Below are 27,779 nucleotides of genomic sequence, written 5' to 3' on the forward strand. Positions count from 1 at the left end.
CCCATTATTCAGGTCACGCTGCCGCCCATTATTCAGGTACCTGCCGCCCATTATTCAGGTCACGCTGCCGCCCATTATTCAGGTCACGCTGCCGCCCATTATTCAGGTCACGCTGAGCCCATTATTCAGGTCACGCTGCCGCCCATTATTCAGGTGACGCTGCCGCCCATTATTCAGGTCACGCTGCCGCCCATTATTCAGGTCACGCTGCCGCCCATTATTCAGGTCACGCTGCCGCCCATTATTCAGGTCACGCTGCCGCCCATTATTCAGGTGACGCTGCCGCCCATTATTCAGGTGACGCTGCCGCCCATTATTCAGGTCACGCTGCCGCCCATTATTCAGGTCACGCTGCCGCCCATTATTCAGGTCACGCTGCCGCCCATTATTCAGGTCACGCTGCCGCCCATTATTCAGGTCACGCTGCCGCCCATTATTCAGGTGACACTGCCGCCCATTATTCAGGTCACGCTGCCGCCCATTATTCAGGTCACGCTGCCGCCCATTATTCAGGTCACGCTGCCGCCCATTATTCAGGTCACGCTGCCGCCCATTATTCAGGTCACGCTGCCGCCCATTATTCAGGTCACGCTGCCGCCCCATTATTCAGGTCACGCTGCCGCCCATTATTCAGGTCACGCTGCCGCCCATTATTCAGGTCACGCTGCCGCCCATTATTCAGGTGACGCTGCCGCCCATTATTCAGGTCACGCTGCCGCCCATTATTCAGGTCACGCTGCCGCCCATTATTCAGGTCACGCTGCCGCCCATTATTCAGGTCACGCTGCCGCCCATTATTCAGGTCACGCTGCCGCCCATTATTCAGGTCACGCTGCCGCCCATTATTCAGGTCACGCTGCCGCCCATTATTCAGGTCACGCTGCCGCCCATTATTCAGGTGACGCTGCCGCCCATTATTCAGGTCACGCTGCCGCCCATTATTCAGGTCACGCTGCCGCCCATTATTCAGGTCACGCTGCCGCCCATTATTCAGGTGACGCTGCCGCCCATTATTCAGGTCACGCTGCCGCCATTATTCAGGTCACGCTGCCGCCCATTATTCAGGTCACGCTGCCGCCCATTATTCAGGTCACGCTGCCGCCCATTATTCAGGTGACGCTGCCGCCCATTATTCAGGTCACGCTGCCGCCCATTATTCAGGTCACGCTGCCGCCCATTATTCAGGTCACGCTGCCGCCCATTATTCAGGTCACGCTGCCCGCCCATTATTCAGGTCACGCTGCCGCCCATTATTCAGGTCACGCTGCCGCCCATTATTCAGGTGACACTGCCGCCCATTATTCAGGTCACGCTGCCGCCCATTATTCAGGTCACGCTGCCGCCCATTATTCAGGTGACACTGCCGCCCATTATTCAGGTGACGCTGCCGCCCATTATTCAGGTGACGCTGCCGCCCATTATTCAGGTGACGCTGCCGCCCATTATTCAGGTCACGCTGCCGCCCATTATTCAGGTCACGCTGCCGCCCATTATTCAGGTGACGCTGCCGCCCATTATTCAGGTCACGCTGCCGCCCATTATTCAGGTCACACTGCCGCCCATTATTCAGGTCACGCTGCCGCCCATTATTCAGGTCACGCTGCCGCCCATTATTCAGGTCACGCTGCCGCCCATTATTCAGGTGACGCTGCCGCCCATTATTCAGGTCACGCTGCCGCCCATTATTCAGGTCACGCTGCCGCCCATTATTCAGGTCACGCTGCCGCCCATTATTCAGGTCACGCTGCCGCCCATTATTCAGGTGACGCTGCCGCCCATTATTCAGGTCACGCTGCCGCCCATTATTCAGATCACGCTGCCGCCCATTATTCAGGTGACGCTGCCGCCCATTATTCAGGTGACGCTGCCGCCCATTATTCAGATCACGCTGCCGCCCATTATTCAGGTGACGCTGCCGCCCATTATTCAGGTGACGCTGCCGCCCATTATTCAGGTGACGCTGCCGCCCATTATTCAGGTCACGCTGCCGCCCATTATTCAGGTCACGCTGCCGCCCATTATTCAGGTCACGCTGCCGCCCATTATTCAGGTCACGCTGCCGCCCATTATTCAGGTGACGCTGCCGCCCATTATTCAGGTGGGGGGCCCCCTGTTGAGCGCCGGTCATCTGAATAACAGCGGTGGGTGTGTTTTTGAAGTGTCTATCAGGGCCAGCGGTAGGGTTGCCACCTGTCCGGTTTTGACCCGGACAGTCCGGGTTTGGACACATGTGCCCGGTTTTCAAGCCGCCTGAAACCCGGGCACATTTTTTAAATTTTTTTTTCCAATTTTTTTTATTTTTTAGCCGTCCGTTTTTTTTCTTTTTCTGCCGCCCATCCTGTAATCAGAGGGTTCGGCAGCTGGATGGATAGTAATTTGTTCCCGTGGCCGCCCAGAGTGAGGGAGTCCCGCCTCCCTGCCTGGCGCATGCTTTGCCTGCTGTAGTGACTCTCTGTTATGATGGGGAGATCTGGGGAGAGCTGTCTGACTCTGTCTACAGTGAGTGAAGGGCAGTGTATCCTAGCAACCGGGAACGCTCTGTTATGCAGGAGGGGAGGAGTCTCGAGCGAGAGCATGGCGTTAGACTCCGCCCCCTTAGGTTCGTGCACAGCGCAGTGGCTCCTGAAAGGTAAGGGGTGTTTTTTCCACGCTCTCCCAAGGGGAGGGGGGGTCGGAAGGGGTCCCGTCCTGGCCTGGCCCCGGGGAGGTCTCTGCTGCTGATATAAAGGGGGGCCCTGGAGGAGATCTGTGCATGCTGCTGATATAAAGGGGGCCCTGGAGGAGATCTGTGCATGCTGCTGATATAAAGGGGGACCCTGGAGGAGATCTGTGCATGCTGCTGATATAAAGGGGGACCCTGGAGGAGATCTGTGCATGCTGCTGATATAAAAGGGGCCCCTGGGGAGGTCTATGCATGCTGCCGATATAAAGGGGGCCCTGGAGGAGATCTGTGCATGCTGCTGATATAAAGGGGGGCCCTGGAGGAGATCTGTGCTGCTGATATAAAGGGGGCCCTGGAGGAGATCTGTGCATGCTGCTGATATAAAGGGGGGCCCTGGAGGAGGTCTATGCATGCTGCTGATATAAAGGGGGGCCCTGGAGGAGATCTGTGCATGCTGCTGATATAAAGGGGGGCCCCTGGGGAGGTCTATGCATGCTGCCGATATAAAGGGGGCCCTGGAGGAGATCTGTGCATGCTGCTGATATAAAGGGGGGCCCTGGAGGAGATCTGTGCTGCTGATATAAAGGGGGCCCTGGAGGAGATCTGTGCATGCTGCTGATATAAAGGGGGGCCCTGGAGGAGGTCTATGCATGCTGCTGATATAAAGGGGGGCCCTGGAGGAGGTCTATGCATGCTGCTGATATAAAGGGGGGCCCTGGAGGAGGTCTTTGCATGCTGCTGATATAAAAGGGGCCCCTGGGGAGGTCTATGCATGCTGCTGATATAAAGGGGGGCCCTGGAGGAGATCTGTGCTGCTGATATAAAGGGGGGCCCTGGAGGAGGTCTGTGCATGCTGCTGATATAAAGGGGGGCCCTGGAGGAGATCTGTGCTGCTGATATAAAGGGGGGCCCTGGAGGAGGTCTGTGCATGCTGCTGATATAAAGGGGGGCCCTGGAGGAGATCTGTGCATGCTGCTGATATAAAGGGGGGCCCTGGAGGAGGTCTGTGCATGCTGCTGATATAAAGGGGGGCCCTGGAGGAGATCTGTGCATGCTGCTGATATAAAGGGGGCCCTGGGGAGGTCTATGCATGCTGCTGATATAAAGGGGGGCCCTGGAGGTCTGTGCTGCTGATATAAAGGGGTGCCCTGGGGGTGGTCTGTGCTGCTGATATAAAGGGGAGCCCTGGGGGAGGTCTATGCTGCTGATATAAAGGGGAGCCCTGGGGGAGGTCTATGCTGCTCATATAAAGGGGGGGCCCTGGGGGAGGTCTATGCTGCTGATATAAAGGGGGGCCCGGGGAGGTCTATGCTGCTGATATAAAGGGGGGGCCCGCCGCCCTGGGGGAGGTCTATACTTCCCCCAGGGCCCCCCCTTTATATCAGCAGCATAGACCTCCCCGGGCCCCCCTTTATATCAGCAGTATAGACCTCCCCCCGGGCCCCCCTTTATATCAGCAGCATGCACAGATCTCCTCCAGGGCCCCCCTTTATATCAGCAGCATGCACAGATCTCCTCCAGGGCCCCCCTTTATATCAGCAGCATGCACAGATCTCCTCCAGGGCCCCCCTTTATATCAGCAGCACAGATCTCCTCCAGGGCCCCCTTTATATCAGCAGCATGCACAGATCTCCTCCAGGGCCCCCCTTTATATCAGCAGCATGCACAGACCTCCCCAGGGCCCCCCTTTATATCGGCAGGATGCATAGACCTCCCCAGGGCCCCCCTTTATATCAGCAGGATGCATAGATCTCCCCAGGGCCCCCCTTTATATCAGCAGCATGCATAGACCTCCCCGGGGCCCCCTTTATATCAGCAGCATGCATAGACCTCCCCAGGGCCCCCTTTATATCAGCAGCATGCATAGACCTCCCCAGGGCCCCCTATATATCAGCAGCATAGACCTCCCCAGGGCCCCCTTTATATCAGCAGCATGCATAGACCTCCCCAGGGCCCCCTTTATATCAGCAGCATGCATAGACCTCCCCAGGGCCCCCTATATATCAGCAGCATAGACCTCCCCAGGGCCCCCTTTATATCAGCAGCATGCATAGACCTCCCCAGGGCCCCCCTTTATATCAGCAGCATGCACAGACCTCCTCCAGGGCCCCCCCTTTATATCAGCAGCATGCATAGACCCCCCCCCCCCCCCCCCCCTTTATAATAAATAGTGTTTAAAAGTTTTATTTCATCACAAAATATATGTATGTTTATACTACAAAAAAATTGCCGTGTAACGCTAAAGTGTTGGGGTTTGGCTTGATGAAAAGGTGGCAACCCTAGCCAGCGGCTCTGATAGGCTTCCCGATTACAGCCTGTGGGCTCTAATCGGCTTCCAAATGGTTAACCAGGGGACACACAGGGGGTGCGTTCCCTGGTTAACACTGACACGCCTCTCAGCCAATCAGGTTCACCGGGTCTGGTTACTGGTCACCTGATTGGCTGAAGCGACATCGAGGGCGGGAGAAGACACCGAGGGACAGTGGAGGGAGGCTGGCTGACTGAGAAAGGTAAGTGCCGGGGCGGAGGGGGCAAAGTGGAGGCAATCAAGGCCGTTTATAGAAATCATGGGGCCCCGTACAGCCTACCTGACGGGGCCCCCTTCATCTCCACCCCTGGTTCCTCCTTCAGCCCCACCCCTGGCCACACCCCTGACCCAGCGACTTTACAGCGGGACATGCCAATGTCATAATGTACTGCAGAGACAGTGCCACCCATGCCATGCTGCCAATGCCATTGTGGCACTGTCTCTGCAGGCAGCAGAGGTTACCCCCCCCCCCCCAGAAGGATGGGTCCGGCACAAATCAATTTGGTGGGAAGTTACTAAGATTAGGAATTGGGAGTCAGTGAATGGTGAGATCCGGGGGGGCTCCGTGTTTGGAAGAAGATTGGAGTGAAGGATCTGTTATAGACGGTTGCCATAGGAGACGGCGTTCCTTCACATGCAGAAGTGGCGCCTTGCTGGGGTCTTTCCCGCAATCGCTGTCTTCCTATTCAATTCTCAGAGTCGGCCAATTGAACTTGGAACTACTCAAGGGTGTCCCGGCCCCGCCCCTCTCCCCCCCCCCCATAAACGTTGGTAAGAGAAATTAACATTTCTAATAACTTTATGCCCCCCCCCCCCCCATGCCTCATACAGAAGGATCCATCAGCGATCTCTGGAGGCCCGAGACCTCGTTACATGGGGCATATAATCATGTGTTCTGGGGCCCCATTCCTATCCAGAGCTCTATGTCTCATTATTATCATCATATGCTTTTATTGTCAATCATTCTGATCCTTATATAAGAATTGTATAGACTTTGTGGGTGTGGTCACAATGTGTGCATGAAGGATCTGTGTGGGTGTGGCCAGTGTTAGGAAGGAGGAGTCAGAGACCACACTGTGTGCATGAAGGATCTGTGTGGGTGTGGCCAGTGTTAGGAAGGAGGAGTCAGAGACCACACTGTGTGCATGAAGGATCTGTGTGGGTGTGGCCAGTGTTAGGAAGGAGGAGTCAGAGACCACACTGTGTGCATGAAGGATCTGTGTGGGTGTAGTCACTTTCAGGGTAGAGGAGTCAGAGACTGCACAGTGTGTATGGAGCATCTGTGTGGGTGTGGTCAGTCTCAGGAAGAGGAGGAGTCAGAGACTGCACCGTGTATATGGAGGATCCGTGTGGGTGTGGCCAGGAAGGAGGAGTCAGAAACCACACTATGTGTATGGAGGGTCTGTGTAGGTGTGGCCAGTGTTAGGAAGGAGGAGTCAGAGACTGCACTGTGTCTATGGAGCATCTGTGTGGGTGTGGTCAGTGAGGAGACCGCACTGTGTGTATAAAGGATCTGTGTGGGTGTGGTCAGTCTCAGGAAGGAGGAGTCAGAGATCATACTGTGTGCATGAAGGATCTGTGGGTGTTGTCAGGAAGGAGGAGTCAGAGACCACACTGTGTGTATGGTGGATCTATGTGGGTGTGGTCAGTGACTGAAAAAAGGAAGAGTCAGAGACCGCACTGTGTGGGTGTGGTCAGTGTCAGGGAGGAGTCAGAGACTGCACTGTGTGTATGAAGGATCTGTGTGGGTGTGGTCCATCTCAGGAAGGAGGAGTCAAAGATCACACTGTGTGCATGAAGGATCTGTGTGGGTGTGGTCAGGAAGGAGGAGTCAGAGATCGCACTGTGTGTATGGAGGATCTGTGTGGGTGTGGTCAGGAAGGAGGAGTCAGAGATCGCACTGTGTGTATGGAGGATCTGTGTGGGTATGGTCACTTTCAGGAAAGAGGAGGAGTCAGAGACCACATTGTGTGTATGGAGGATCTGTGTAGGCATGGCCAGTGTCAGGAAGGAGGAGTCAGAGACCACACTGTGTGGGTGTGGTCAGGAAGGAGGAGTCAGATCGCACTGTGTGTAGGAAGGATTTGTGTAGGTGTGGTCACTTTCAGGGAAGAGGAGGAGTCGGAGACCACATTGTGTGTATGGAGGATCTGTGTAGGCATGGCCAGTGTCAGGAAGGAGGAGTCAGAGATCGCACTGTGTGTATGGAGGATCTGTGTGGGTATGGTGACTTTCAGGGAGGAGGAGTCAGAGACCACACTGTGTATGGAGGATCTGTGTAGGTGTGGCCAGTGTCAGGAAGGAGGAGTCAGAGACCACACTGTGTGGGTGTGGTCAGGAAGGAGGAGTCAGAGACAGTGCTGTGTAAAGTATAATTTATTACAAAGTATTTTTTTCATCATCCCGGGAATCGGTTGTCGGAGGGTGTCGTGGATCATCTTCCCTCCTTCTCAGCCCATTCCTTGTACGCTCCGAGGTAGTTCCGGGCCCTGCGGGGAGGACAGACAGTAAGCCGACATTCTATGACATCACACAGTGACCCCGGTGTAGTGCAGGAGCAGAGCGGGGCCACTCCTCTCCCAGAATTCCTCTGCTCAGTATTCATGGAGAGGAGTGACCGCATTCTACTCCTTCAGCATACGGGGGTCCCTGAGGATTAGAGGGCCCCTAGGGGCCCCGCACTCATAATCTATGTCAGGAATTTACACCAATACATCAGGAGATAAAATACAGAAACCAGAGAAGGCGGGAAATCGTTTGTCATTTCATTCCCCGATCCCCACCCCCAACATTCCATTTGTTACAATGCATTGGTGTTCATGTGATTTTTGATGTTGAAGATCTGTGGTGTGTCCTGAGGAAGCGGCTTTGTGCACGAAACGCGTAGCCATGACAGTTCATAGTCACTATATCTGTATTATATGAGCTGGATATGTTTTTATTGAAAAGTAAAATCTATCCGTCATTTTATAATATGAATCTGTAATGAAAGCTCGGAATATCTTCTGTGACATGTCTCTGGATGTAGAGGGGCTCCTGGGAGGCGGAGCTTTTGGTTATCAGGATGGGTCATGTTGGCATGGGGGGCCCCCAGGATGGTTTGGATACATTGGGATGGGGGGGGGAGCTAGGGTGGTTTGGGTCAGGTTGGCATGGGGGGCCCCCAGGATGGTTTGGATACATTGGGATGGGGGGGGCTAGGGTGGTTTGGGTCAGGTTGGGATGGGAGGAGCCCAGGATGGTTTGGATACAATGGGATGGGGGGGGGGAGCTAGGGTGGTTTGGGTCAGGTTGGGATGGGAGGAGCCCAGGATGGTTTGGATACAATGGGATGGGGGGGGAGAGCTAGGGTGGTTTGGGTCAGGTTGGGATGGGAGGAGCCCAGGATGGTTTGGATACAATGGGATGGGGGGGGGGAGCTAGGGTGGTTTGGGTCAGGTTGGGATAGGAGGAGCCCAGGATGGTTTGGATACAATGGGATGGGGGGGGGAGCTAGGGTGGTTTGGGTCAGGTTGGGATGGGAGGAGCCCAGGATGGTTTGGATACAATGGGATGGGGGGGGGGGGCTAGGGTGGTTTGGGTCAGGTTGGGATGGGAGGAGCCCAGGATGGTTTGGATACAATGGGATGGGGGGGGAGAGCTAGGGTGGTTTGGGTCAGGTTGGGTCTATCCGTCATTTTATAATATGAATCTGTAATGAAAGCTCGGAATATCTTCTGTGACATGTCTCTGGATGTAGAGGGGCTCCTGGGAGGCGGAGCTTTTGGTTATCAGGATGGGTCATGTTGGCATGGGGGGCCCCCAGGATGGTTTGGATACATTGGGAGGGGGGGGGGAGCTAGGGTGGTTTGGGTCAGGTTGGCATGGGGGGCCCCCAGGATGGTTTGGATACATTGGGATGGGGGGGGCTAGGGTGGTTTGGGTCAGGTTGGGATGGGAGGAGCCCAGGATGGTTTGGATACAATGGGATGGGGGGGGGGGAGCTAGGGTGGTTTGGGTCAGGTTGGGATAGGAGGAGCCCAGGATGGTTTGGATACAATGGGATGGGGGGGGAGCTAGGGTGGTTTGGGTCAGGTTGGGATGGGAGGAGCCCAGGATGGTTTGGATACAATGGGATGGGGGGGGGGAGCTAGGGTGGTTTGGGTCAGGTTGGGATAGGAGGAGCCCAGGATGGTTTGGATACAATGGGATGGGGGGGGGAGCTAGGGTGGTTTGGGTCAGGTTGGGATAGGAGGAGCCCAGGATGGTTTGGATACAATGGGATGGGGGGGGGGGGCTAGGGTGGTTTGGGTCAGGTTGGGATGGGAGGAGCCCAGGATGGTTTGGATACAATGGGATGGGGGGGGGGGGAGCTAGGGTGGTTTGGGTCAGGTTGGGATGGGAGGAGCCCAGGATGGTTTGGATACAATGGGATGGGGGGGGGGAGCTAGGGTGGTTTGGGTCAGGTTGGGATGGGAGGAGCCCAGGATGGTTTGGATACAATGGGATGGGGGGGGGGAGCTAGGGTGGTTTGGGTCAGGTTGGGATGGGAGGAGCCCAGGATGGTTTGGATACAATGGGATGGGGGGGGGGGAGCTAGGGTGGTTTGGGTCAGGTTGGGATGGGAGGAGCCCAGGATGGTTTGGATACAATGGGATGGGGGGGGGGGGGGCTAGGGTGGTTTGGGTCAGGTTGGGATGGGAGGAGCCCAGGATGGTTTGGATACAATGGGATGGGGGGGGGGAGCTAGGGTGGTTTGGGTCAGGTTGGGATGGGAGGAGCCCAGGATGGTTTGGATACATTGGGATGGGGGGGGGGAGCTAGGGTGGTTTGGGTCAGGTTGGGATGGGAGGAGCCCAGGATGGTTTGGATACAATGGGATGGGGGGGGGGGAGCTAGGGTGGTTTGGGTCAGGTTGGGATGGGAGGAGCCCAGGATGGTTTGGATACATTGGGATGGGGGGGGGACTAGGGTGGTTTGGGTCAGGTTGGGATGGGAGGAGCCCAGGATGGTTTGGATACAATGGGATGGGGGGGGCTAGGGTGGTTTGGGTCAGGTTGGGATGGGAGGAGCCCAGGATAGTTTGGATACATTGGGATGGGGGGGGGGTCAGGTTGGGATAGGAGGAGCCCAGGATGGTTTGGATACATTGGGATGGGGGGGGGCTAGGGTGGTTTGGGTCAGGTTGGGATGGGGGGCCCCCAGGATGGTTTGGATACAATGGGATGGGGGGGGGCTAGGGTGGTTTGGGTCAGGTTGGGATGGGAGGAGCCCAGGATGGTTTGGATACAATGGGATGGGGGGGGGGGGAGCTAGGGTGGTTTGGGTCAGGTTGGGATGGGAGGAGCCCAGGATGGTTTGGATACAATGGGATGGGGGGGGGGGAGCTAGGGTGGTTTGGGTCAGGTTGGGATGGGAGGAGCCCAGGATGGTTTGGATACATTGGGATGGGGGGGGGACTAGGGTGGTTTGGGTCAGGTTGGGATGGGAGGAGCCCAGGATGGTTTGGATACAATGGGATGGGGGGGGCTAGGGTGGTTTGGGTCAGGTTGGGATGGGAGGAGCCCAGGATGGTTTGGATACATTGGGATGGGGGGGGGGGGTCAGGTTGGGATAGGAGGAGCCCAGGATGGTTTGGATACATTGGGATGGGGGGGGGCTAGGGTGGTTTGGGTCAGGTTGGGATGGGAGGAGCCCAGGATAGTTTGGATACATTGGGATGGGGGGGGGGTCAGGTTGGGATGGGAGGAGCCCAGGATGGTTTGGATACATTGGGATGGGGGGGGGGGGGGCTAGGGTGGTTTGGGTCAGGTTGGGATGGGGGCAGGGCTATTATAAATGGTTCTGGTCGGATATTGTATATCCGATTTATGAAGACAACGTGGACAATCGGTATCAGATACGTACTTTGTGAATCCCTGGCTGGCAGCAATGTCGGCGGCCCGCTGTCCTCTCCTGCCCAGCTGGCAGTGGAATATCAGGTTGTCATCTTCCAGTTTTGGTTTCTCTGCTTTATATTTCTGTTTAAATGCCGCTGCGTCCATCTGAAGAGCCGCTTCGACTTCCGAAACTGAAAGACACCAAAACCGCAACATGTATGATGGAGGATGTTCATAGGAGCCGGACAACATGATGTCACCTGACCGCCCATCTCACAGACAACGTGACGTCACCTGACCGCCCATCTCACAGACAACATGGAGGATGTGACGTCACCTGACCGCCCATCTCACAGACAACGTGGAGGACGTGACGTCACCTGACCGCCCATCCCACAGACAACGTGGAGGACGTGACGTCACCTGACCACCCATCCCACAGACAAGGTGGAGGACGTGATGTCACCTGACCGCCTATCTCACAGACATCGTCAAGGACGTGACGTCACCTGACCGCCCATCCCACAGACAACGTGGTGGACGTGACGTCACCTGACCGCCCATCCCACAGATAATGTGACGCCACCTGACCGCCCATCCCACAGACAACATGGAGGACGTGACGTCACCTGACCGCCCATCTCACAGATAATGTGACGCCACCTGACCGCCCATCCCACAGACAACATGGAGGACGTGACGTCACCTGACCGCCCATCCCACAATGTGGAGGACGTGACATCACCTGACCGCCCATCCCACAGACAACATGGAGGACGTGACGTCACCTGACCGCCCATCCCACAATGTGGAGGACGTGACATCACCTGACCGCCCATCTCACAGACATCGTCAAGGACGTGACGTCACCTGACCGCCCATCTCACAGACAACGTGGAGGACGTGACGTCACCTGACCGCCCATCCCACAGACAACGTGGAGGACGTGACGTCACCTGACCGCCCATCCCACAGACAACGTGGAGGACGTGACATCACCTGACCGCCCATCCCACAGACAACGTGGAGGACGTGACATCACCTGACCGCCCATCTCACAGACATCGTCAAGGACGTGACGTCACCTGACCGCCCATCTCACAGACAACGTGGAGGACGTGACGTCACCTGACCGCCCATCCCACAGACAACGTGGAGGACGTGACGTCACCTGACCGCCCATCCCACAGACAACGTGGAGGACGTGACGTCACCTGACCGCCCATCCCACAGACAACGTGGAGGACGTGACGTCACCTGACCGCCCATCCCACAGACAACGTGGAGGACGTGACATCACCTGACCGCCCATCCCACAGACAACGTGGAGGACGTGACATCACCTGACCGCCCATCTCACAGACATCGTCAAGGACGTGACGTCACCTGACCGCCCATCTCACAGACAACGTGGAGGACGTGACGTCACCTGACCGCCCATCCCACAGACAACGTGGAGGACGTGACGTCACCTGACCGCCCATCCCACAGACAACGTGGAGGACGTGACATCACCTGACCGCCCATCTCACAGACAACGTGGAGGACGTGACCTCACCTGGTATATTGACTGAATTCGGAATTATCCCATTCTGCAACTCCTCTGGATTGCGGACATCGAATAATTGGACGGATCCGGAGTTGATCAGCTTCTTCAGATCGTCGTATGTGATCACACCACCTATGAAGAGAGAGAAATGGGGATCATTATCCGGGGGGTAAATTCACTACAGAAACACCACAAGTGAGGCAATTCCCGATACCAACGTCTGAAGAAATTCAGTGTGAGGGCCCCCCCAAGTTTCATACCGGACCCTTATCCAAGCATGTAGCCTGGCTGGTGGTGGGGGGCATCCGTCTATATACATGAGAAGGCAATGGCAGGGGGAGCCCCAGAAGAGAAGGTGAAGCCCCGAATGATATGGGGGGGTCTCAGAACAGAGGGGAGAGCCCCAGAAGGGATGAGAGGGGGGGGGCAGCAGGTTGACTTATTGGAACTTTATAATCTGACAAGTGGTGGTATCTCCGCACAGGTCATGGATGAGAGAGCGGCCGCAGAGAGAAGAGTCGTGTGGGGGAGGGGACAGCCATCAGCCTCAGGATGAAAACTGAAAGAATCAGACTCCACCCACACAGAGGATTATGGGAGGCAGTGAGTGGTTGAAGACCCTAAATGGTGGTGGGAGGTGATAGGAGGAGTTTAATGGCGATAGGGGGCAGTGAATGTGGTAAATAGTTGTGGAAGGTGGTGAATGGTGGTAGAAGGCAATGAATGGCATTAGGGGGTAGTTGGAGGTGGACAATGGTGGGGCAAGGTGGGGAATGGTGGTAAATGGCAGTAGGGGGTAGTAGAAAGTGGAAAATGGCATTATGAGGTAGTAAATGGTGATAGGAGGTGGAGAATGGTTGTGGAAGGAGGCAGTGAATGGCATTAGGAGGTAATAGGAGGAGTTTAATAGGGATATGGCAGTAGGGGTGGTAGAACATGGAGAATGGCGGTAGGGGGGTGGTAGAACATGGAGAATGGCAGTAGGGGAGGGGGTGGTAGAACATGGAGAATGGCAGTAGGGGGGGGGGTGGTAGAACATGGAGAATGGCGGTAGGGGGTGGTAGAACATGGAGAATGGCGGTAGGGGGGGGGATGGTAGAACATGGAGAATGGCGGTGGGGGGGTGGTAGAACATGGAGAGTGGCGGTAGGGGTCGGTAGAACATGGAGAATGGCGGTAGGGGTCAGTAGAACATGGAGAATGGCGGTAGAACATGGAGAATGGCAGTAGGGGGTGGTAGACCATGGAGAATGGCGGTAGGGGTCGGTAGACCATGGAGAATGGCGGTAGGGGTCGGTAGAACATGGAGAATGGCGGTAGGGGTCGGTAGAACACGAAGAATGGCGGTAGAACATAGAGAATGGCGGTAGGGGTTGGTAGAACATGGAGAATGGCGGTAGAACACGAAGAATGGTGGTAGAACACGGAGAATGGCGGTAGGGGTCGGTAGAACATGGAGAATGGCGGTAGGGGTCGGTAGAACATGGAGAATGGCGGTAGGGGTCGGTAGAACACGGAGAATGGCGGTAGGGGTCGGTAGAACACGGAGAATGGCGGTAGAACACGGAGAATGGCGGTAGGGGTGGTAGAACATGGAGAATGGCGGTAGGGGGGGTGGTAGAACATGGAGAATGGCGGTAGGGGGGGTGGTAGAACATGGAGAATGGCGGTAGGGGGCGGTAGAACATGGAGAATGGCGGTAGGGGGTCGGTAGAACATGGAGAATGGCGGTAGGGGGTCGGTAGAACATGGAGAATGGCGGTAGGGGTCGGTAGAACACGGAGAATGGCGGTAGGGGTCGGTAGAACACGGAGAATGGCGGTAGGGGTCGGTAGAACACGGAGAATGGCGGTAGGGGTCGGTAGAACATGGAGAATGGTGGTAGAACATGGAGAATGGTGGTAGGGGTGGTAGAACATGGAGAATGGTGGTAGAACACGGAGAATGGCGGTAGAACACGGAGAATGGCGGTAGGGGTCGGTAGAACACGGAGAATGGCGGTAGGGGTCGGTAGAACACGGAGAATGGCGGTAGGGGTCGGTAGAACATGGAGAATGGTGGTAGAACATGGAGAATGGTGGTAGGGGTGGTAGAACATGGAGAATGGCGGTAGGGGTCGGTAGAACATGGAGAATGGCGGTAGGGGTCGGTAGAACATGGAGAATGGTGGTAGGGGTCGGTAGAACATGGAGAATGGCGGTAGGGGTCGGTAGAACATGGAGAATGGCGGTAGAACATGGAGAATGGCGGTAGGGGTCGGTAGAACACGGAGAATGGCGGTAGGGGTCGGTAGAACACGGAGAATGGCGGTAGGGGTCGGTAGAACATGGAGAATGGTGGTAGAACATGGAGAATGGCGGTAGGGGTCGGTAGAACATGGAGAATGGCGGTAGAACATGGAGAATGGTGGTAGGGGTGGTAGAACATGGAGAATGGTGGTAGAACACGGAGAATGGCGGTAGGGGTGGTAGAACATGGAGAATGGCGGTAGGGGTCGGTAGAACATGGAGAATGGCGGTAGGGGTCGGTAGAACACGGAGAATGGTGGTAGGGGTCGGTAGAACACGGAGAATGGCGGTGGGTGGGGGGTGGTAGAACATGGAGAATGGTGGTAGGGGTGGTAGAACATGGAGAATGGTGGTAGAACACGGAGAATGGCGGTAGAACACGGAGAATGGCGGTAGAACATGGAGAATGGCGGTAGGGGTCGGTAGAACATGGAGAATGGTGGTAGAACATGGAGAATGGCGGTAAGGGTCGGTAGAACATGGAGAATGGCGGTAGAACATGGAGAATGGTGGTAGGGGTGGTAGAACATGGAGAATGGTGGTAGAACACGGAGAATGGCGGTAGGGGTCGGTAGAACATGGAGAATGGTGGTAGAACATGGAGAATGGCGGTAGGGGTCGGTAGAACATGGAGAATGGCGGTAGAACATGGAGAATGGTGGTAGGGGTGGTAGAACATGGAGAATGGTGGTAGAACACGGAGAATGGCGGTAGGGGTGGTAGAACATGGAGAATGGCGGTAGGGGTCGGTAGAACATGGAGAATGGCGGTAGGGGTCGGTAGAACACGGAGAATGGTGGTAGGGGTCGGTAGAACACGGAGAATGGCGGTGGGTGGGGGGTGGTAGAACATGGAGAATGGTGGTAGGGGTGGTAGAACATGGAGAATGGTGGTAGAACACGGAGAATGGCGGTAGAACACGGAGAATGGCGGTAGAACATGGAGAATGGCGGTAGGGGTCGGTAGAACATGGAGAATGGTGGTAGAACATGGAGAATGGCGGTAAGGGTCGGTAGAACATGGAGAATGGCGGTAGAACATGGAGAATGGTGGTAGGGGTGGTAGAACATGGAGAATGGCGGTAGGGGTGGTAGAACATGGAGAATGGTGGTAGGGGTGGTAGAACATGGAGAATGGCGGTAGAACATGGAGAATGGCGGTAGAACATGGAGAATGGCGGTAGGGGTCGGTAGAACACGGAGAATGGCGGTAGGGGTCGGTAGAACACGGAGAATGGCGGTAGGGGTCGGTAGAACATGGAGAATGGTGGTAGAACATGGAGAATGGCGGTAGGGGTCGGTAGAACATGGAGAATGGCGGTAGAACATGGAGAATGGTGGTAGGGGTGGTAGAACATGGAGAATGGTGGTAGAACACGGAGAATGGCGGTAGGGGTGGTAGAACATGGAGAATGGTGGTAGGGGTGGTAGAACATGGAGAATGGCGGTAGAACACGGAGAATGGCGGTAGAACATGGAGAATGGCGGTAGAACATGGAGAATGGCGGTAGGGGTCGGTAGAACACGGAGAATGGCGGTAGGGGTGGTAGAACATGGAGAATGGCGGTAGGGGTCGGTAGAACACGGAGAATGGCGGTAGGGGTGGTAGAACATGGAGAATGGCGGTAGGGGTCGGTAGAACACGGAGAATGGCGGTAGGGGTCGGTAGAACACGGAGAATGGCGGTAGGGGTCGGTAGAACACGGAGAATGGCGGTAGGGGTCGGTAGAACACGGAGAATGGCGGTAGGGGTCGGTAGAACATGGAGAATGGTGGTAGAACATGGAGAATGGCGGTAGGGGTCGGTAGAACATGGAGAATGGTGGTAGAACACGGAGAATGGCGGTAGAACACGGAGAATGGCGGTAGGGGTCGGTAGAACATGGAGAATGGCGGTAGGGGGGGGGGGTGGTAGAACATGGAGAATGGCGGTAGGGGGGGGGTGGTAGAACATGGAGAATGGCGGTGGGGGGGGGGGTGGTAGAACATGGAGAATGGCCGTAGGGGTCGGTAGAACATGGAGAATGGCGGTAGGGGGTCGGTAGAACATGGAGAATGGCGGTAGGGGTGGTAGAACATGGAGAATGGCGGTGGGTGGGGGGGGGTGGTAGAACATGGAGAATGGCGGTAGGGGTCGGTAGAACATGGAGAATGGCGGTAGAACATGGAGAATGGCGGTAGGGGTGGTAGAACATGGAGAATGGCGGTGGGTGGGGGGGGTGGTAGAACATGGAGAATGGCCGTAGGGGTCGGTAGAACATGGAGAATGGCGGTAGGGGGTCGGTAGAACATGGAGAATGGCGGTGGGTGGGGGGGGGGTGGTAGAACATGGAGAATGGCCGTAGGGGTCGGTAGAACATGGAGAATGGCGGTAGGGGGTCGGTAGAACATGGAGAATGGCGGTAGGGGTGGTAGAACATGGAGAATGGCGGTGGGGGGGGGGGGGTGGTAGAACATGGAGAATGGCGGTAGGGGGCGGTAGAACATGGAGAATGGTGGTAGGGGTGGTAGAACATGGAGAATGGTGGTAGAACACGGAGAATGGCGGTAGGGGTGGTAGAACATGGAGAATGGTGGTAGGGGTGGTAGAACATGGAGAATGGCGGTAGAACATGGAGAATGGCGGTAGGGGTCGGTAGAACACGGAGAATGGCGGTAGGGGTCGGTAGAACACGGAGAATGGCGGTAGGGGTCGGTAGAACACGGAGAATGGTGGTAGAACATGGAGAATGGCGGTAGGGGTCGGTAGAACATGGAGAATGGCGGTAGAACATGGAGAATGGCGGTAGGGGTCGGTAGAACACGGAGAATGGCGGTAGGGGTCGGTAGAACATGGAGAATGGTGGTAGAACATGGAGAATGGCGGTAGGGGTCGGTAGAACATGGAGAATGGCGGTAGAACATGGAGAATAGCGGTAGGGGTCGGTAGAACATGGAGAATGGCGGTAGAACATGGAGAATGGTGGTAGGGGTGGTAGAACATGGAGAATGGTGGTAGAACACGGAGAATGGCGGTAGGGGTGGTAGAACATGGAGAATGGTGGTAGGGGTGGTAGAACATGGAGAATGGCGGTAGAACACGGAGAATGGCGGTAGAACATGGAGAATGGCGGTAGAACATGGAGAATGGCGGTAGGGGTCGGTAGAACACGGAGAATGGCGGTAGGGGTGGTAGAACATGGAGAATGGCGGTAGGGGTCGGTAGAACACGGAGAATGGCGGTAGGGGTGGTAGAACATGGAGAATGGCGGTAGGGGTCGGTAGAACACGGAGAATGGCGGTAGGGGTCGGTAGAACATGGAGAATGGTGGTAGAACATGGAGAATGGCGGTAGGGGTCGGTAGAACATGGAGAATGGTGGTAGAACACGGAGAATGGCGGTAGAACACGGAGAATGGCGGTAGGGGTCGGTAGAACATGGAGAATGGCGGTAGGGGGGGGGGGTGGTAGAACATGGAGAATGGCGGTAGGGGGGGGGGGTGGTAGAACATGGAGAATGGCGGTGGGGGGGGGGGTGGTAGAACATGGAGAATGGCCGTAGGGGTCGGTAGAACATGGAGAATGGCGGTAGGGGGTCGGTAGAACATGGAGAATGGCGGTAGGGGTGGTAGAACATGGAGAATGGCGGTGGGGGGGGGGGGGTGGTAGAACATGGAGAATGGCGGTAGGGGTCGGTAGAACATGGAGAATGGCGGTAGGGGGTCGGTAGAACATGGAGAATGGCGGTAGGGGTCGGTAGAACATGGAGAATGGCGGTGGGTGGGGGGGGTGGTAGAACATGGAGAATGGCCGTAGGGGTCGGTAGAACATGGAGAATGGTGGTAGAACACGGAGAATGGCGGTAGAACACGGAGAATGGCGGTAGGGGTCGGTAGAACATGGAGAATGGCGGTAGGGGTCGGTAGAACATGGAGAATGGCGGTGGGGGGGGGGGGTGGTAGAACATGGAGAATGGCCGTAGGGGTCGGTAGAACATGGAGAATGGCGGTAGGGGGTCGGTAGAACATGGAGAATGGCGGTGGGTGGGGGGGGGTGGTAGAACATGGAGAATGGCCGTAGGGATCGGTAGAACATGGAGAATGGCGGTAGGGGTCGGTAGAACATGGAGAATGGCGGTAGGGGTCGGTAGAACATGGAGAATGGCGGTAGGGGTCGGTAGAACATGGAGAATGGCGGTAGGGGTCGGTAGAACATGGAGAATGGCCGTAGGGGTCGGTAGAACATGGAGAATGGCGGTAGGAAGCGGTGAAGTGGGATAGGAGACAGGTATTGGAGGTCTGGATTATAAAAGGAGAGGAAGAGACTCTTGTGACACATAAATCCGGGAGAGTCACATCGGAGGAGGGGCTGGAAACACCCAACAAAGTGCACCGAGATTAAAAGAGAATTCCCAGCACCACCCAACACCTGTCCCCCCCCCCCCCTCCCAACACCTGTCCCCTCCCCCCCACCCAACACCTGTCCCCTCCCCCCTCCCAACACCTGTGTAATAAAGATGTATATACTTCTCTATTCTCAGCCAGCTCTGGTCACATGATCCCGTGTGTCAGTCAGCCACATCTGCAGGGGAGAAGAGGGAGAGCAGAGAACGGATGGGCCATAGAAGTCTATGGGTGACATCACTGCTGTTATCATCGCTCTCTCCTCTCCCCTGCAGCCCCCACTGACTGACATCATGTGACTGGAGTGGGCTGAGAATAGGCAAGTATATTCTATGTTATTACACATGAGAGTCAGCATAGGTGGGGGGGAGGGGGGCAGTTTTAAGGATAGTTAGGTTGTCAGGATCAGGATCTGAACCAGCGCCCTCTGCTGAGCCACCTGAGTCGCTGCACAGCTCCGGCTTTGATTCTGGGGATCATTTTGCCCTGTATCTGGTTTCTGGTGAACCTTGAACTCCTTGCTCCTCCCATGAACTTCCCCATTTAGTCCACGCCTTTGCACTTCCTGTTTACCAGATTATGGTTCTCTCTCCAGCTGACAACTCGCTTCTTTTCCTAAGAATGTATATTTATGTTTTCTATAAACACCATTACAGGGAAATACAGAGCAGACAGGGATGGGGGGAGGCAGGGATCTTATTATACATTATAACAATAAAGATGGGGGGGAGGGGGTCTATATAACCCCTGGCCACTTCCAGAGGCAAAACCATCCTGAGAGCTAAGGAGGGGAACTATCCCCCCCCCCCCCCCGGGTTGATTGGCCATGGGTTAGAGCCACGCCCACATCTCAGCCAATGGGGAGGGGATTTCTTGGGTCCCTTGGCCTGCTGGGAGATCCTATATATTCGGGCGAGGTCAGATAATCTGGATTCTGTCCCACCTGGACGGCTGTCTGGGAGGACGTGTGTTGTGCTCCCCGGGCTACCAGGTTGGAGATAGGCCCTCAGACAACCAGATGCCCCCGGGAGAGGCCCTATCTAGAAGTAAGAGAGCAGCGCGGGGTTAGGATTGCAGTCCAACAAAAAGTGACGGTTCTGCCGGCTGAAGAAGCCGTCGTGGTCCGAGGTAGGAGGAGGGCAAAGCCGTCGTGGTCCGAGGTAGGAGGAGGGCAAAGCCGTCGTGGTCCGAGGTAGGAGGAGGGCAAAGCCGTCGTGGTCCGAGGTAGGAGAAGGGGGAAGCCGTCGTGGTCCAAGGGGGGCGAAGCCGTCGTGGTCCGAGGTAGGAGGAGGGCGAAGCCGTCGGAGGTAGGAGGAGGGCAAAGCCGTCGGAGGTAGGAGGAGGGCGAAGCCGTCGTGGTCGGAGGTAGGAGGAGGGCGAAGCCGTCGTGGTCGGGGGTAGGAGGAGGGCGAAGCCGTCGGAGGTAGAGGAGGGCGAAGCCGTCGGGGGTAGGAGGAGGGCGAAGCCGTCGTGGTCGGAGGTAGGAGGAGGGCGAAGCCGTCGTGGTCAGGGGGTAGAGGAGGGTGAAGCCGTCGTGGTTGGAGGAGGGCGAAGCTGTCGTGGTCGGAGGTAGGAGGAGGGCGAAGCCATCGCGGTCGGAGGGAACATTCACCTCATTACCGGGGACCACAGGGAGTAACTGAAGAAATTACCGGAACAGAATTCTCACCAGACGGGGACGGCGGAGAATCGGGAAACTTCAGGCGATGATCAAGTCAGGGACCCGACCAGCGCAGGAGACACTTGCAGAGCACCCTTGTGTGCCAAGCCAGGGACCCAGCAGAGCGGCGGGGGGGTGACGCCCCTGAGGAAGAGACCAAGGGATTGTAGTGAAGTAAAGGAGGACGGTAATGATTTGTGTTATAGACGGTTGCCATAGGAGACGGCATCCCTACACATACAGATGTGGCGCCTTGCTGGAGGCCTTTCCCGGTACGGCTGTCCTCCTATTGAAGTCTCCGAGTCGGCCAATTGCAACTCTCCAAGGATGTCCTGGACCCAACCCTCTCCTCTCCAAATATAAATAGGACTGGTAAGAGAAATAAATGAAGGGAGCCCGCCCCTCGGGGGTGGGGGGTTGAAGGGGGCGAGCCCCTCGGGGGGGGGGGGGGTTAAAGGGAGCCCGTCCCTCGGGGTGGGGGGTTGAAGGGGGCGAGCCCCTCGGGGGGGGGGGGTGAAGGGAGCGTGCTCCTCGGGGGGGGGTGAAGGGAGCCCGTCCCTCGGGGTGGGGGGTTGAAGGGGGCGAGCCCCTCGGGGGGGGGGTGAAGGGAGCCCGTCCCTCGGGGTGGGGGGTTGAAGGGGGCGAGCCCCTCGGGGGGGGGGGTGAAGGGAGCGTGCCCCTCGGGGGGGGGGGGTGAAGGGAGCGTGCTCCTCGGGGGGGGGGGGTTGAAGGGAGCCCGTCCCTCGGGGTGGGGGGTTGAAGGGGGCGAGCCCCTCGGGGGGGGGGGGGGTAAAGGGAGCGTGCTCCTCGGGGGGGGGGGGGTGAAGGGGGCGTGCTCCTCGGGGGAATGGCGCGGGCTGTTTGATCGCTTTGCCGTCCACCCACACCACAATGCAGCGCACGCGTTTTGCGCTTTGTGTGTTGGACAGACCAATGAAAATGTATTTCCTTCATCGTATCTCAGCGTGTAAAATGTCGCAGTGAGACGCTCGGGACGCTGTTCATTTCAGCACATGTGCGTTGTGGAGGAGTTTCGCAATGCATGGCGATCGGCGCGCCTGTACCGCTTGTTGTGGTAAAGAGCTGATCGATATAAACGATTGTCCGGATCTTCCAAAGACGATCCCGATGGCAGGTTGCGGTGTGTATGGGGCCATTAGATCGGGTTCTATGGTTGGACACGCCCCGTGACACGCCCTGTGACTGATGTACACACAACGATCGGCTTCCTGGTCTATAGAAGTCTATAGGGGACTCAGGAATGTGCTGAATCACGATGACCGGCACTGATGAGCCTCCAGGAGACAAAACAATCCTACGAGAATCATCTGATCTTCCATGGGGGGAGGGGGATCTGATCTTCCATGGGGGGAGGGGAGGGGGGGGGCAGATGAAGGATGAGATTGTCTCTGTACAAACCCTCTATGGGGAATTATCGTACAACCGAGAGTGACTGACCAAGAGATTGTACAATGAATGGAGCGATCGGACGCCAAACATTGACTGCACCTCACCTGGGGTACAGATACAGCACCCCACTTCAGAGGCCCCCCAAATCACTTCTATAGAGAAAGAGGGGTGCAGTGTACACCTGTCCTCATTAATGACCCCCCACAGTCACCTCTATAGAGAAAGAGGGGTGCAGTATACACCTGTCCCCATTAATGACCCCCACAGTCACTTCCTTAGAGAAAGAGGGGTGCAGTGTACACCTGTCCCCATTAATGACCCCCCACAGTCACCTCTATAGAGAAAGAGGGGTGCAATGTACACCTGTCCTCATTAATGACCCCCCCACAGTCACTTCTATAGAGAAAGAGGGGTGCAGTGTACACCTGTCCCCATTAATGACCCCCACAGTCACTTCCTTAGAGAAAGAGGGGTGCAGTGTACACCTGTCCTCATTAATGACCCCCACAGTCACCTCTATAGAGAAAGAGGGGTGCAGTGTACACCTGTCCCCATTAATGACCCCCACAGTCACTTCTATAGAGAAAGAGGGGTGCAGTGTACACCTGTCCTCATTAATGACCCCCACAGTCACTTCTATAGAGAAAGAGGGGTGCAGTGTACACCTGTCCTCATTAATGACCCCCACAGTCACTTCTATAGAGAAAGAGGGGTGCAGTGTACACCTGTCCTCATTAATGACCCCCCACAGTCACTTCTATAGAGAAAGAGGGGTGCAATGTACACCTGTCCTCATTAATGACCCCCACAGTCACCTCTATAGAGAAAGAGGGGTGCAATGTACACCTGTCCTCATTAATGACCCCCACAGTCACTTCTATAGAGAAAGAGGGGTGGAGTGTACACCTGTCCTCATTAATGACCCCCACAGTCACCTCTATAGAGAAAGAGGGGTGCAATGTACACCTGTCCTCATTAATGACCCCCACAATCACTTCTATAGAGAAAGAGGGGTGCAATGTACATCTGTCCTCATTAATGACCCCCCCACAGTCACTTCCTTAGAGAAAGAGGGGTGCAGTGTACACCTGTCCCCATTAATGACCCCCACAGTCACTTCCTTAGAGAAAGAGGGGTGCAGTGTACACCTGTCCTCATTAATGACCCCCACAGTCACCTCTATAGAGAAAGAGGGGTGCAGTGTACACCTGTCCCCATTAATGACCCCCCCACAGTCACTTCTATAGAGAAAGAGGGGTGCAATGTACACCTGTCCCCATTAATGACCCCCCCAGTCACCTCTATAGAGAAAGAGGGGTGCAGTGTACACCTGTCCTCATTAATGACCCCCCACAGTCACCTCTATAGAGAAAGAGGGGTGCAGTGTACACCTGTCCCCATTAATGACCCCCACAGTCACTTCTATAGAGAAAGAGGGGTGCAGTGTACACCTGTCCCCATTAATGACCCTCCACAGTCACTTCTATAGAGAAAGAGGGGTGCAGTGTACACCTGTCCTCATTAATGACCCCCACAGTCACCTCTATAGAGAAAGAGGGGTGCAGTGTACATCTGTCCCCATTAATGACCCCCCCCCCCCACAGTCACTTCTATAGAGAAAGAGGGGTGCAGTGTACACCTGTCCCCATTAATGACCCCCACAGTCACCTCTATAGAGAAAGAGGGGTGCAGTGTACATCTGTCCTCATTAATGACCCCCCCACAGTCACTTCTATAGAGAAAGAGGGGTGCAGTGTACACCTGTCCCCATTAATGACCCCCACAGTAACCTCTATAGAGAAAGAGGGGTGCAGTGTACACCTGTCCCCATTAATGACCCCCCCAGTCACCTCTATAGAGAAAGAGGGGTGCAGTGTACAACTGTCCTCATTAATGACCCCCCCACAGTCACTTCTATAGAGAAAGAGGGGTGCAGTGTACACCTGTCCCCATTAATGACCCCCACAGTCACCTCTATAGAGAAAGAGGGGTGCAGTGTACACCTGTCCCCATTAATGACCCCCCCAGTCACCTCTATAGAGAAAGAGGGGTGCAGTGTACACCTGTCCTCATTAATGACCCCCCCACAGTCACCTCTATAGAGAAAGAGGGGTGCAGTGTACACCTGTCCCCATTAATGACCCCCACAGTCACTTCTATAGAGAAAGAGGGGTGCAGTGTACACCTGTCCCCATTAATGACCCCCACAGTCACCTCTTTAGAGAAAGAGGGGTGCAGTGTACATCTGTCCTCATTAATGACCCCCCCACAGTCACCTCTATAGAGAAAGAGGGGTGCAGTGTACACCTGTCCTCATTAATGACCCCCCACAGTCACCTCTATAGAGAAAGAGGGGTGCAGTGTACACCTGTCCCCATTAATGACCCCCCACAGTCACCTCTATAGAGAAAGAGGGGTGCAGTGTACACCTGTCCCCATTAATGACCCCCCACAGTCACCTCTATAGAGAAAGAGGGGTGCAGTGTACACCTGTCCTCATTAATGACCCCCACAGTCACCTCTATAGAGAAAGAGGGGTGCAGTGTACATCTGTCCTCATTAATGACCCCCCACAGTCACCTCTATAGAGAAAGAGGGGTGCAGTGTACACCTGTCCTCATTAATGACCCCCCCACAGTCACCTCTATAGAGAAAGAGGGGTGCAGTGTACATCTGTCCTCATTAATGACCCCCCACAGTCACTTCTATAGAGAACGAGGGGTGCAGTGTACACCTGTCCCCATTAATGACCCCCCCCCCAGTCACCTCTATAGAGAAAGAGGGGTGCAGTGTACACCTGTCCCCATTAATGACCCCCCACAGTCACCTCTATAGAGAAAGAGGGGTGCAGTGTACACCTGTCCCCATTAATGACCCCCCCACAGTCACTTCTATAGAGAAAGAGGGGTGCAGTGTACACCTGTCCCCATTAATGACCCCCCCCCCCCAGTCACCTCTATAGAGAAAGAGGGGTGCAGTGTACACCTGTCCCCATTAATGCCCCCCCCCCCAGTCACCTCTATAGAGAAAGAGGGGTGCAGTGTACACCTGTCCCCATTAATGACCCCCCCCCCAGTCACCTCTATAGAGAAAGAGGGGTGCAGTGTACACCTGTCCCCATTAATGACCCCCCACAGTCACCTCTATAGAGAAAGAGGGGTGCAGTGTACACCTGTCCCCATTAATGACCCCCCACAGTCACCTCTATAGAGAAAGAGGGGTGCAGTGTACACCTGTCCCCATTAATGACCCCCACAGTCACCTCTATAGAGAAAGAGGGGTGCAGTGTACACCTGTCCCCATTAATGACCCCCCACAGTCACCTCTATAGAGAAAGAGGGGTGCAGTGTACACCTGTCCTCATTAATGACCCCCCACAGTCACCTCTATAGAGAAAGAGGGGTGCAGTGTACACCTGTCCTCATTAATGACCCCCCACAGTCACCTCTATAGAGAAAGAGGGGTGCAGTGTACACCTGTCCCCATTAATGACCCCCCCACAGTCACCTCTATAGAGAAAGAGGGGTGCAGTGTACACCTGTCCCCATTAATGACCCCCACAGTCACTTCTATAGAGAAAGAGGGGTGCAGTGTACATCTGTCCTCATTAATGACCCCCCCACAGTCACTTCTATAGAGAAAGAGGGGTGCAGTGTACATCTGTCCTCATTAATGACCCCCCCACAGTCACTTCTATAGAGAAAGAGGGGTGCAGTGTACACCTGTCCTCATTAATGACCCCCCACAGTCACCTCTATAGAGAAAGAGGGGTGCAGTGTACACCTGTCCCCATTAATGACCCCCCCACAGTCACCTCTATAGAGAAAGAGGGGTGCAGTGTACACCTGTCCCCATTAATGACCCCCACAGTCACTTCTATAGAGAAAGAGGGGTGCAGTGTACACCTGTCCCCATTAATGACCCCCCCCCCAGTCACTTCTATAGAGAAAGAGGGGTGCAGTGTACACCTGTCCTCATTAATGACCCCCCCCCAGTCACTTCTATAGAGAAAGAGGGGTGCAGTGTACACCTGTCCCCATTAATGACCCCCCCCCAGTCACCTCTATAGAGAAAGAGGGGTGCAGTGTACATCTGTCCCCATTAATGACCCCCCCCCCCCCACAGTCACTTCTATAGAGAAAGAGGGGTGCAGTGTACACCTGTCCTCATTAATGACCCCCCACAGTCACTTCTATAGAGAAAGAGGGGTGCAGTGTACACCTGTCCCCATTAATGACCCCCCCCAGTCACCTCTATAGAGAAAGAGGGGTGCAGTGTACACCTGTCCCCATTAATGACCCCCCACAGTCACTTCTATAGAGAAAGAGGGGTGCAGTGTACACCTGTCCCCATTAATGACCCCCCACAGTCACTTCTATAGAGAAAGAGGGGTACAGTGTACACCTGTCCCCATTAATGACCCCCCCCCAGTCACCTCTATAGAGAAAGAGGGGTGCAGTGTACACCTGTCCCCATTAATGACCCCCCACAGTCACTTCTATAGAGAAAGAGGGGTGCAGTGTACACCTGTCCCCATTAATGACCCCCCACAGTCACTTCTATAGAGAAAGAGGGGTGCAGTGTACACCTGTCCCCATTAATGACCCCCACAGTCACCTCTATAGAGAAAGAGGGGTGCAGTGTACACCTGTCCCCATTAATGACCCCCCCACAGTCACTTCTATAGAGAAAGAGGGGTGCAGTGTACACCTGTCCCCATTAATGACCCCCCCACAGTCACCTCTATAGAGAAAGAGGGGTGCAGTGTACACCTGTCCCCATTAATGACCCCCCACAGTCACTTCTATAGAGAAAGAGGGGTGCAGTGTACACCTGTCCCCATTAATGACCCCCCACAGTCACCTCTATAGAGAAAGAGGGGTACAGTGTACACCTGTCCCCATTAATGACCCCCCACAGTCACCTCTATAGAGAAAGAGGGGTGCAGTGTACACCTGTCCCCATTAATGTCCCCCCCACAGTCACTTATATAGAGAAAGAGGGGTGCAGTGTACACCTGTCCCCATTAATGACCCCCCCACAGTCACTTCTATAGAGAAAGAGGGGTGCAGTGTACACCTGTCCTCATTAATGACCCCCCACAGTCACAGGCCCCCCCACACTCCTGACATGTTGCACTCACCGGTGCTCATGGTTTCGCTGTCCAATGGCCTCGCAGGGACTCGGAGTCGTCTCAGAAGCTTCCTTAGAATCATTGTAGAGTGTCAGCTCTCCCCTCCTTTATACTTCAGCCCCTCCCCCAGGGTCATGTGACCAGAGTGTCAGGGAGGAGGGGGAGGGGAGTGTCAGTAAAACACGCTCAGCTTTTCCTTCTCACAGGTTCTCTTTATTGGGGGCGCTCTGTGTACCCCAGGGACATATGTTATAAGTAGGGATCACTATGACGGGACATATGTTATAAGTAGGGATCACTATGACGGGACTGGTCGGAGAGGGATCACTATGACGGGACTGGTCGGAGAGGGATCACTATGACGGGACTGGTCGGAGGGGGATCACTATGACGGGACTGGTCGGAGAGGGATCACTATGACGGGACTGGTCGGAGAGGGATCACTATGACGGGACTGGTCGGAGAGGGATCACTATGACGGGACTGGTCGGAGGGGGATCACTATGACGGGACTGGTCAGAGAGGGATC

At 55.5% G+C, this 27,779-nt stretch overlaps 1 protein-coding gene across 1 annotated transcript; it reads right to left on the bottom strand.

The window, feature by feature from the left end:
• Window positions 1–7,330: 7,330 nt before the first annotated feature.
• Window positions 7,331–27,365, bottom strand: TSTD1 (thiosulfate sulfurtransferase like domain containing 1). Its single transcript, XM_040334525.1, has 4 exons — window positions 27,260–27,365; window positions 12,387–12,509; window positions 10,857–11,019; window positions 7,331–7,459 (listed from the first exon to the last, which is right to left on the bottom strand). Exons 1-4 carry the CDS (start codon window positions 27,330–27,332, stop codon window positions 7,405–7,407), a joined length of 414 nt encoding a protein of 137 aa, XP_040190459.1. The 5' UTR covers window positions 27,333–27,365; the 3' UTR covers window positions 7,331–7,404.
• Window positions 27,366–27,779: the final 414 nt, after the last annotated feature.

This window comes from Rana temporaria (assembly GCF_905171775.1).
Source record: "Rana temporaria chromosome 13 unlocalized genomic scaffold, aRanTem1.1 chr13z, whole genome shotgun sequence".
Taxonomy (NCBI): domain Eukaryota; kingdom Metazoa; phylum Chordata; class Amphibia; order Anura; family Ranidae; genus Rana; species Rana temporaria.

Coding starts and splice junctions, on each gene's coding strand:
- TSTD1 (XM_040334525.1), bottom strand. CDS start 27,332: ATGATTCTAAGGAAGCTTCTGAGACGACTCCGAGTCCCTGCGAGGCCA. Junction 12,510..27,259: donor CAGCGAAACCATGAGCACCG/GTGAGTGCAACA, acceptor CTCTCTTCATAG/GTGGTGTGATCACATACGAC. Junction 7,460..10,856: donor GCCAGCCAGGGATTCACAAA/GTACGTATCTGA, acceptor TCCTCCCCGCAG/GGCCCGGAACTACCTCGGAG.